Genomic DNA, 11,114 nt, shown 5'->3' on the forward strand with positions numbered 1-11,114 from the left:
AATGCACTGAGCCAACAATCTAACATGGTTTATACCATCATCAGCACAGGCATAACCTCCCGATCACTACAAGTCATTCAGGTAATGTCCTATTGACTCATACAGCAGTGAACAGTATCCTTTCTGAAGTAGAGCAATGGCTAGTGTTTGCTGACCATGGGAGGGTTTAATAGCGTTCGACTCAAGTTAAAAGCAGTAGGCCTACATCTTACACAGCAGAAAGAAAAATATGTATTTTAGGTCATCTGCAAGTCCCAGTGTGCCATTACAAATCAACCCTGGGCCCAGCAGCAGCAACTTGGGTAGGCCTGGTTGCACAGTGAAATCCAGCTGCATGGTTGCTGCCAGAAGGTGACCTGAGAAGGAGTTGGGCCTTTGGGACATCATAGATGATCTGTTAAGTATAAAGACAACAGTGTGTGAATGTGAAGGACAGCCGACGAACCTTTATTTCTGTCACCTTGGCTGTGTATTTCACTTTTCTAGGTCTATACAAGGAAGATGACCGCTCAACAAATTGGCATCACAATATATTGGCACGAGAACCTATCACTTCATAACTGCTACCTCCAATCCCTGTACATATTGTCCTGTCACTGAACATACTGGCCTGTAACTGTAGGCTACATACGTTTGCACTGGCACCAATTACTGTTATATGTTGTTTTATATGGCATCATGGTCCTGGGGGAATAGGTTTAGTGTTTATTTTGGATTTATTTAGGAGGTTTATTATATTTTAGCTTGTCATAGGTGTACACTTGTTCTGAGTACTTATATGTCATGTTATGCCAGGTTGCTTTGCGTTGTCTTGTCCTAAGAATTTCAGTGCACAGTCTGACCCTGTGTTGGTCTGTGCATCTGACATTAAAAGACTTGAACTTGAAACTCTGTTTCGTTTTTATTATGTACAACCATATGCAATTGAAAATGACAATAAAATACACTTGACTTGAAGATTAGCCTAACAACAGTTGTATATTGCCACCAACTAAGTTTGCGCATTTGCGCACAATACTGAGGCAACGCAATCGCAGTGCAAGGGAAGTTCACAAAGCTCCAAGCCAGACAGCCAGCCAGCCAGCCTGATATTACTGCATTTATTTGTCTCTGCACCAATTGTTATATCATAGAGTATTGCAATTGTGACCACCAACTTCATACTAATAGCTAACTAGCATTGTATTTGATAGTAGCCTAGCTCGCACGAGCATTCTAAGACCTACTTTACTTACGTATTAGATGTTACAATTGTTGCCGTAATTTCCCATCGGAGATTCAAGCAAGCAGACTTTAATTTTGGAAAACCAGACGCTGATTGAGCCAAACCAGGCGTTAATTTCGTGTGGTTTGATAGACACGTCTCAAAAAAGCACGCGTTTAAATAAACGCGTGCTTTGAACGTGTCACGTGACACGGTTCAATTTGAGGCGAAAAAGACTAATTGACGCCAGTTGACACACGGGGGCGTCTTAATACTTGCCCACTTGGCCTTCCATATGATTGTCAGACGGGCTACACGTCACACGCACTAATGTAACGTTTACAAAGATAACGTCGCCATATACGTCGCCGCTATCAAAGTTCCCTCACGTAATACGTCGCCACGTCACCGCCATCACCCCCATTGAGAACCAATGATAAAAAGGCTGAGACGACACGCACATTGTGGGCAAAGCTAGTACGCAGTGTATGTTTTCCGAGTGTGTGAGGACACTAATCACGCCCCATACTCCATGTCCCTTTCCGCACGCCATAGACGTGTAGCCCGTCTGCAATGATGGACGCCGCTACGCCAAGCGTCTGCAATTATGGATTTAGTCATTTAGCAGACGCTCTTATCCAGAGCGACTTACAGTAAGTACAGGGACATTCCCCCCGAGGCAAGTAGGGTGAAGTGCCTTGCCCAAGGACACAACATCAGTTGGCATGACCGGGAATCGAACTGGCAACCTTCGGATTACCAGCCCGATTCCCTCACCGCTCAGCCACCTGACTCCCTATGTCATGTTTGATATGTATTAATTTCGTATTGTATGCATCACATTCTAGTTATGTTTTCAGTGTTGTAAAATGTATCTGGTTTTATAGCCTAGAGTTTTGTCGTGCAGAGGCCCAAAATGTGTTTACATATTCTCTTGTCTTGCAAAGGCATATTTGGCCTACTGCAGCCACCGAGTACCGGTGATGGGCAATTTGAATTTGTATGTGTTAGGCAAATGTTCTAGCTGGCGTCCCTATTTTAGTATGCAGGATGGATTAAAGCAATAAAAGAATGAAAGTCTCAAAACTCAGAATCTTATGGCTAAATCTTGTCAGTGGCATGGATTAAGTGATTTACAGTTGATTTGAGTCAGTGTGGCCTGTTTTAGGCTGAAATCTAAGTCAAAGTCATGTAATGTGAACTAGTACAATGCCAAGCATTGTAAATGCATTGAAAACGCTATTCAGGAGCTGAAAAGCACTTTAAAGCAATAAAAGCAGGAAAGTCTCAAAACTCGGAATCTAATGGCTAAATCTTGTCAGTAGCATGGATTAGTTGATTTACAGTTGATTTGAGTCAGTGTGGCCTGTTTTAGGCTGAAATCTAAGTCAAGGAATGTGAACTAGGACAATGCCAAACATTGTAAATGCCTTGAAAACACTATAGCCGAAAAGCACTTTAGAGCAAATAAAAGAATGAAAGTCTCAAAACTCGGAATCTAATAGCTAAATCTTGTCAGTAGCATGGATTAGGTGATTTACAGTTGATTTGAGTCAGTGTGGCCTGTTTTAGGCTGAAATCTAAGTCAAAGTCATGTAATGTGAACTAGTACAATGCCAAACATTGTAAATGCATTGAAAACGCTATTCAAGAGCTGAAAAGCACTTTAAAGCAATAAAAGTAGGAAAGTCTCAAACTAGGAATCTAATGGCTAAATCTTGTCAGTAGCATGGATTAGGTGATTTACAGGTGATTTGAGTCAGTGTGGCCTGTTTTAGGCTGAAATCTAAGTCAAGGAATGTGAACTAGGACAATGCCAAACATTGTAAATGCCTTGAAAACACTATTCAGTAGCTGAAAAGCACTTTAGAGCAATAAAAGAATGAAAGTCTCAAACTAGGAATCTAATGGCTAAATCTTGTCAGTAGCATGGATTAGGTGATTTACAGTTGATTTGAGTCAGTGTGGCCTGTTTTAGGCTGAAATCGAAGTCAAAGTCATGTAATGTGAACTAGGACAATGCCAAACATTGTAAATTCATTGAAAACGCTATTCAGGAGCTGAAAATCACTTTAAACCAATAAAAGAAGGAAAGTCTCAAAACTCGGAATCTAATGGCTAAATCTTGTCAGTAGCATGGATTAAGTGATTTACAGTTAATTTGAGTCAGTGTGGCCTGTTTTAGGCTGAAATATAAGTCAAAGCCATGTAATGTGAACTAGGACAATGCCAAACATTGTAAATGCCTTGAAAACGCTATTCAGGAGCTGAAAAGCACTTTAAAGCAATAAAAGAAGGAAAGTCTCAAAACTCGGAATCTAATGGCTAAATCTTGCGAGTAGCATGGTGATTTATTGTACTAGTTCACATTACATGACTTTGACTTAGATTTCAGCCTAAAACAGGCCACACTGACTCAAATCACCTGTAAATCACCTAATCCATGCTACTGACAAGATTTAGCCATTAGATTCCTAGTTTGAGACTTTCCTTCTTTTATTGATGGGACCTTCATTGCCAAAGACATCGATGTGCACCAATTTGTTGAGGATATCAGGAGTAACATGAAAAGTGTTAGTCAAATATACTGTATATCATGATGCATCCTCGCTTTGTGTGGCCAAACATTTGAAATGTATTATTTTTCTATTACTAAATTCTAATTTATTGTAATTATTTTGCCATCCAGAATCCTGGCACAGGAAGCTGTGGAGCCAGTCAGTGGTCTGCTGCACGTGAGACTGCCAGACGAGCAAACAAGCTGGATGAAGAGGGCCTTGAGGTGGCTGTTTGCAGACACGGAGTGCTACTCAAGGCCCTCAACATGTATAGAGGGGAAATATTTGCATATCCACTGTTCCTGCAGAAGGAGCTTCAGGCAGCCACCAATGGGCAGTTCTATTGCACAGACATAGCGTGCAAGTATTGGCCCTACCTAGAGAAAATGGCAGTCTCCATGTTGAAACTCAAACCTCTTCTTCAGATGAAGCCATTCCTGTCTGTAATGCATACCAAGGCCCATTCAACCAAGTGTGAGGTACAACATATTATTTATAATGCCATTTGAAATATATTTTTTATAACTTATAATGTATATGATTGTAATATAAGTTTCACACTTTGTTAGATAGTCTGGAGTGGAAAAAACCAGGAGGGTGCTGGCACAACTGCAGGGGAGGAGGTCGAGATGGTAAACAGCTACCTGTCTCGTTGTGCCCTCACAACAAAGTACATGACCAAATCAGGTACGTCATTACATTTACATTTAGTCATTTAGCAGACGCTCTTATCCAGAGCGACTTACAGTAAGTACAGGGACATTCCCCTGAGGCAAGTAGGGTGAAGTGCCTTGCCCAAGGACACAACGTCATTTTGCACGGCTGGGAATCGAACTGGCAACCTTCTGATTACTAGCCCGACTCCCTCACCGCTCAGCCATCTGACTCCCTAAGTGTTGCTTATTTTTATTCTTTCTGTCTAATACTTTCTGTGAGATTGCATGAGAGAAAGCTCTTAATATTCTGTTGATATGACAATACATTAATAAAACTGCATTACATGCATAACTATGTCATACCAACATACCATGACCATTAATGGAACTTTCCTATATCACATAATTTATGCGGTTAAAAAGCTCGGAATGACATGCAATTGGGTGGAACCGACGGAAGCAGGATGGCCTTCATCTTGCATTATCCCGCAGATACATCAAGGTATTGACCAGATAACTTTAGTCAAGATCAGGTTTCCTAACCAGATTAACATAGAACAAATGTCCTGTTTGGACAATTTGTCTCAGATATATACAATGCTTTTCATGATTTTATTCAATTTTGGAAGATGACAATAAGATGGCAAAGTCAAAAATCTAGTGTTTGTTGTTTTTACTGTAGACTTTCCAAAAGGCAGAATCTGAGGCTCAGAGAATGGTGGCTCTGACCAGTGAGCTTGGGTGTCCTGAGGACAGCGTGCAGCAGTGGGTGCATGATGTTACACAGTGGGCTACTGATGGTATAATTTTTTATGGACATTATTGAAAGTAAAATATTGTTGTGTGATTGATTTAGTGTTATTTTCCTTCTTGTTTAATGATTTAGCCATTACAGTAAAGGTTTTTAACATATCCTTCCTCGTTACATTTTCCTTTATTTTGGAGTGCCTGGAACTTGAAGTGCTTTATGCATTGAACGTGAAACAATTTGAATGTACAACCTTCAATACATCAAAATTGTTGACTTATATTGTTTTTGTTTAATATGCTGTAGTTACCAGCTCTGATGACCAACATCATCTTCAGAAAGCAATCGAACAAATGTTTCTTGGTGTTCATCAAAAAAAAGCCAGCCTTTATAATCACACTGGTATGTTGATAAAGTTGATTAGGATCATCAGCAGATGTTTTATCTGGCTTGTTTCTGTGTCTTCATGTTCTTAGTTTTAAATTGTCTCGCCTTTTTATATTTTACAGATATGATATGCCTTTTATGTATTTTCTTACATTTTGATGTATTAGTTGTTATTTAATTTCTAATTATTTGTCTTAACAGTATTGCATTTAACTTTCTGATCTGCATATACATGCTTGTGAAGGATTCTTATTCTATGTGTCTATTCCAATATGTAATGATGGTATTCAATGACACAAATCTGTGTTCTAGAAAGAGTGGTCTGGAGTCGCAGAGGTCCGATAATATCAGCTTTAATGCAGCAGTTGGAAATCAACAAGTACAGAGCTCTGGGGTTGTCTAAGTTTCCCTACCCGCAACAGAGTTTGGGCTGGTTCACAAAGTCCAACTGGCTATCTTTCCCTGCCCCAGCATATTATATACAATGCAATTGAAACACAAGTATCAAAAAGGGTTCAGCTTGTTCTCTCGTGCGTCAGGGAGTTGTTCTTGCCTACGCCTCCCACCTGCTCGGGTGCCATCTCCACCCAGTTTCAAGGTTGTTTCTGAAAATGAAGAGATAGAGACACAAAGAACAGCCTGCTTCCCACACTCAGTGTGAGACCCAATGTTTAAGCCTGAGCACACTTCTCAGATCATAAGACAGAACTTTAATAAGCACAATGCATAACTTTATTAAGCACAATATATTCTTTACTTGTGCATCATGTTTCCTGTGTTTTGTAACCATAGACAGCAACAAAATTCGCCACTTGTGACGAAGGAAATTGGGGGATGAGAAGAGAACTCTTCGATTCAATCAAGTGCTACAATGAACAGGTGCCAGATGAGGAACGCATCGCCGAGGAGAAGGTGGAGAATGGACTCTCTGTGGTGGGAGGAGACAGTGGGGCAGACAGTCTCATATGGCCATGGGAAGTGAACAACAGTGGTATGGAACAATTTCTAAGGCTATTGTGTCTGTGTGCATAATTAAGCCAAATTAAAATACTGTTTTATTATTTGTGTGACTTCAGAATCCAGCAACATCCTCACCAAAAAGAAAATCTTTGACGTGTACATGTCTACACTGAGGCTCCAAGAGGAAAAGATCATTTTGATGAGGGAGATGAGACAGCACTGCACCTATCTTGGAAGGCTGGCAGAGAGCATTAGGGCAATAACATCAGAGATGTCTTCTGGCAGAAACAGTGGTAAGAAGCTAACTTTTATTATCCCCTTGTAGCAACCGTTTTGGGGATATTATGTGTTGTACATAAGGCTGATCCTTTGTACTAAACCAAATGATCCCGTTCTTGCAACAAGGAAGTAGTTTATCAGTCAAATCTGGACAATAGTTCATATTAAATAGCAAAGAGTTACATTATGGATTCCTTGTGGCTGAATATAAATGATCTGTATTGTAGATTTTCAGTAAAGTTAGTTATGACTAGCTGAACAACACTAACTTCATGGAAGTATTGTCATTCCTCTCTTTGATTTTTCCTTCTAGACGGTTTAAGTGACGAGGGTCATCGAGGGCTACTGTGTCTTCTGAAGAAAAAACTTGCAGATGTGCAAGAGAGGTTCCAGGCTGTGTGCTTGAGTTACAGCCAGGCTTTAGGACCAAGTGCTGCTTCTCTCCTTGAGGACGTGCCCGAGGAGATACTGGGGGATCCTATAGAGGTTCATCATGAGAGCTCCGATGACAGTGATGAACATGTGTAAATATGTGGATGTGTAAATATGTGGATGTATGTGTACGTTTCCTATTACTTTGCCAACAAAAGGAATTAATTTAGTGCGAACTGAACATCAGCTCCCTCACCAAGAAAGAGGATGTACTTCCTACGGCAGCTGAAAAAAATCTACCTGCCAAAGACAATGATGGTGCACTTCTACACAGCCATCATTGAGTCCATCCTCACCACCTCCATCACCATCTGGTACGCTGCTGCCACTGCCAAGGACAAGAGCAGACTGCAGCGCATCATCCGCACTGCTGAGAAGGCTGCAATCTGCCTACCCTCGAGGACCTGCACAACTCGAGGACCCTGAGGCGTGCGAGAAAGATTGTGGACGACTCCTCCCACCCTGGACACTGTTTCAGCCACTCCCCTCCGGCAGAAGGCTGCAGTCCATCAGGACCAATACCACACACCACAAAAACAGTTTCTACCCATCCACTGCTGGCCTCTTCAAGGCCAAGGGCTCACACTGACTTTAACACTTTATCTGCACAATGACACGTTGCCATATTTGCACGATGTTGTCCTATTGTATTTTTATATTGTATTTTTTAGAAGTTGGCGGTAAGTACCTACCTAAAGATGTTCAGATATTATTTATTGTAAATGCAGCCTTTCAGGCCGAAAATGTGTAATAATTATGTAATAGTTAAGCAAGTAAACTCAAGGTAATAATACATATTTTGGCTCGTATTTTGTTTACATACTAACCCTTCTTTCTGTCTACCAATATTACGCCCTCCACAGCCTCTGCCTGTCTTTCTGTTTCTGTCTTTTTGTTTGTCTGTGTTTGTGTGCATCTCCAGGCTCCAGTGATCCAGTCCATCCTACCTGCACAAGATCCACACCTGCGGTCCAGTTTCCCAATAACTTGCGGTGACATACCCTGGTTTGCCCTCCACTCACCGCCAGATCGTTGTTTTTACAACCTGGTAGCTACGTTCCCGGTGTGGAAGAAATTGCGATTTCCGGTGTGCTTACATTATTCACTAATCAATATAACTAGTCATTGGATACTAGTTAGTATGTTCTCATGTAAGCTTGCTATTAATAAGAGTAGATTGTGTCTATGTGTCAGGGTTAATAGATCAGGAGAAAGTACTGGGTAAACGTCCTTTGTCATGACTACAAGGACAGCGCCAACTATGATCTCTCTAGTCTGAGTGGTCATGTGTTGGGAGCTGTGAATCTCTTCCTCTGAGACTGTTGTAACGTCATTACTGCCTGACTGTCATTATCTATGTTTACATTCCTGTGCCCTATAAAAGATGGTCCTCCGGCTTTCAGAGCTGAGAGAGACATGATTGAGACCTAAGCCTGGTGTTGTGTGGTCATTTATTGTCAGAGGTCTGGTTTTCTCTCCCAATCTGCATATTGATAATACTTATTAAAATACAGAACTCAACTGAACTTAGTCACTCCGTTTATGAAGAGACGGACAAAACACTTTCTTCATCAATTGGCGTTGTCGAGCAGCAGGATTGCAGAACCAGATCTAGGAGAGACCCACGGCAGCACCAGTATAAATCAGAACCTGTGGTGCACAAAACTAAATGGTAAGGGGATCCTTTTCCAAAACCCCATTCAACGTAAACAATTTAAGAACCTTTTATTGTGACGTTCAGTTGGGAGTCTGCTAGGCCTCAACAGGAGGAAAATAATATTAGAGTTTTGGTTTAGTAAATTTCGGTCATTAATTGACTTGCTATTTTTACTTTGTCTTGGTCAGAGTTGGCAAACTCTGATAGCGTACAAGAACTCTGGTCGTGTGAAGTATTGAAAAAGTATGTAAAACAATCTGTGTTCTTGATATGAGGCAAAGGATCTGTTAAGAGAATACGTCCCATACTCTTGATCTGGGGAAAAGGATCTGATAACAGAGAGTATGGTTTTACAGATGCAGACCAGGGGTGAACCAAACAAGGAAAGGTATGTGTTTTTTTTTTAAATGCACGTTTACAGCTGAAAACTTTAGTTGAACAGAGATCTTATGTTGGTTTGAATTGTATTAAGTTGAATTGTAACTGTATTAAGTTTTGTGTTGGGCTTTTCTCTTTTGAACAGAGATCTTAGTGGAACTTTAATTTTGGTTTGAATTGTAACTGTATTAAGTTTTGGGCTTTTCTTAAGACCAAGCACAGTAGGTGGGCGGTCATAATGTATCAGGGTCACAGACTTTATGCGAGAGACCAACTTTTAAGGGTAAAGTGGTTTTAAACAAGTTAGGGATACTTTGACAATGTAAAGGGGCAGTTAGGCTTTTAACTGACAAGCTTGGCATTTAATTATCAGCGAGGGACACAATCAAATACTAAGGGAAAGATATAGACTGGCAGTTTATGAATTAACTTGTCCCTTTTAAGCACGAATTGTGGTTATTTTGTTACTTATGAGGTAACGGAGTTGAGGAAATTATTGTATGCGCGTTCCCAAAGAGTTGGGTCTTTGTAGGCGCGTCCCATGATCGAGCGCCGGAGGGCGAGGATAGTTTGGTTTGAAAAAGGCCATATTTGTAGTTCACTACCACATGATATTGTAGTTCTTTTATTCTTCAATATTGTGACCGTTTTACAGTGCTATGAGATTGTGCGACTGTTTTATAGTGCCATGTGATTTTGTGACTATATTCTAAAGTGCTGTGTGATTCTTGCTGCAGTAAATCATAAGAGTTGGCTACATAGCCTACCGTTATGAGATTTGTTACAGATACTTTTTATTCAGATACATTGTAATTCAGTATGGGTAATCTAGCTTCCAGTACAGGAGCGATAGAGACGTTGTTAGTCCAGCCCGATATATGATTTGATTTACATGGAATTCAAGCAGTGTCAAGCATTGAGAGATGGCATGCGTGGATTAATAATGACCCGAGACATTGTTTTCCGCTGGAGTGAACGTTTGATGTAAAAAAAAATATATATAGGATAGTTTAAAAGCGTTTTTGAAAGACAAGGAAACAAGTCGGACGTGTAAACAATTTGTCAGCTGGCCAATGTTTATGATATGGTTAACTGAAGCTACGAGACGACGTGGCATTGTCTATCTTCAGAAAATACAATCAAATCAAGCTAAAACGGATTCTGATAGAGAAGCAAGAAATGACCCGGAGCGTCTTGAGACAGAGAAAAGATGATCAGACTGAACAAAGTCATAAAGTGAGGGAACTCAAGACATTGCTCGAACATGTTAACATGAAGTTGCTTGAACAGACTAACAGTGCCAAAACTAATTGTGAGAAGTCAGTAGTTGTGAAACAGGCTGAAGGTAGCGCAAATTCTCAAGGGAAACGAGAGTCTACCAAAGATTTGTAGCCTATTTACCTACGATGAAGATGATGTTGTTGCTATAGCTGTGGCTATGCAGAGGAGAGCCAGAGACAGGGAAAATGCATTATTAGGGGAAGCAGCGGGTCAGGTGCAGCCAGAACAGAACCTACAAGAGAAGGTTTATATCACAGCAAAACATGATGGGTGAGGTTAATCAGGAAGGCCTGTCAGTTGAACCCCCGGGTATCAATGAACCCTATGTGTGCATATCCAGGTCCTGATGTATGACAGCCTATGTACCTTTATCGCCCATGGTCAGTGACTGAGCTGAGGGAGCTAGGAAAGGGATTTCCTGACATGAGAGGACTCAGCAACATTTCTAAGAGATTTGCAAATAGCTATCAATGCCAACATACCTACTCTTATTGATTTGAATCAAGGCTTAGAGGGTGAACTCCAGACCGGTATGTTGAGAAAACTTAAAGCATAGGTTTCTGATGGTGTTTAA

At 40.8% G+C, this 11,114-nt stretch overlaps 1 protein-coding gene across 3 annotated transcripts; it reads left to right on the plus strand.

Moving 5' to 3' along the window:
• The first annotated feature begins 3,703 nt into the window (after positions 1–3,703).
• Positions 3,704–7,740, plus strand: LOC134023010 (uncharacterized). Of its 3 annotated transcripts, XM_062464992.1 has the most exons (8): positions 3,704–3,777; positions 3,894–4,241; positions 4,332–4,449; positions 4,842–4,920; positions 5,101–5,218; positions 6,346–6,544; positions 6,630–6,806; positions 7,106–7,740. In XM_062464992.1, the coding sequence occupies exons 5-8, from the start codon at positions 5,192–5,194 to the stop codon at positions 7,318–7,320; spliced, it is 618 nt and encodes a 205-aa protein (XP_062320976.1). In that variant the 5' UTR covers positions 3,704–3,777; positions 3,894–4,241; positions 4,332–4,449; positions 4,842–4,920; positions 5,101–5,191; the 3' UTR covers positions 7,321–7,740. The 3 variants fall into 3 exon arrangements, with proteins under 3 accessions (XP_062320976.1, XP_062320825.1, XP_062320899.1); XM_062464841.1 differs by lacking the exons at positions 3,704–3,777; positions 3,894–4,241; positions 4,332–4,449; positions 4,842–4,920; positions 5,101–5,218 and adding an exon at positions 5,464–5,568; XM_062464915.1 differs by lacking the exons at positions 3,704–3,777; positions 3,894–4,241; positions 4,332–4,449; positions 4,842–4,920; positions 5,101–5,218 and adding an exon at positions 5,464–5,568 and having other exon boundaries at positions 6,630–6,803.
• The last annotated feature ends 3,374 nt before the right edge of the window (positions 7,741–11,114 follow it).

This window comes from Osmerus eperlanus, chromosome 1 (assembly GCF_963692335.1).
Source record: "Osmerus eperlanus chromosome 1, fOsmEpe2.1, whole genome shotgun sequence".
Classification (NCBI taxonomy): Eukaryota; Metazoa; Chordata; class Actinopteri; order Osmeriformes; family Osmeridae; genus Osmerus; species Osmerus eperlanus.

Bases quoted from the DNA above. Each gene is read 5' to 3' on its own strand.
- LOC134023010 (XM_062464841.1), top strand. From the start codon at position 5,485: ATGACCAACATCATCTTCAGAAAGCAATCGAACAAATGTTTCTTGGTG. The intron at 5,569-6,345 runs GTATGTTGATAA...TTGTAACCATAG, and splicing joins CAGCCTTTATAATCACACTG to ACAGCAACAAAATTCGCCAC. The intron at 6,807-7,105 runs GTAAGAAGCTAA...TTTTCCTTCTAG, and splicing joins GTCTTCTGGCAGAAACAGTG to ACGGTTTAAGTGACGAGGGT.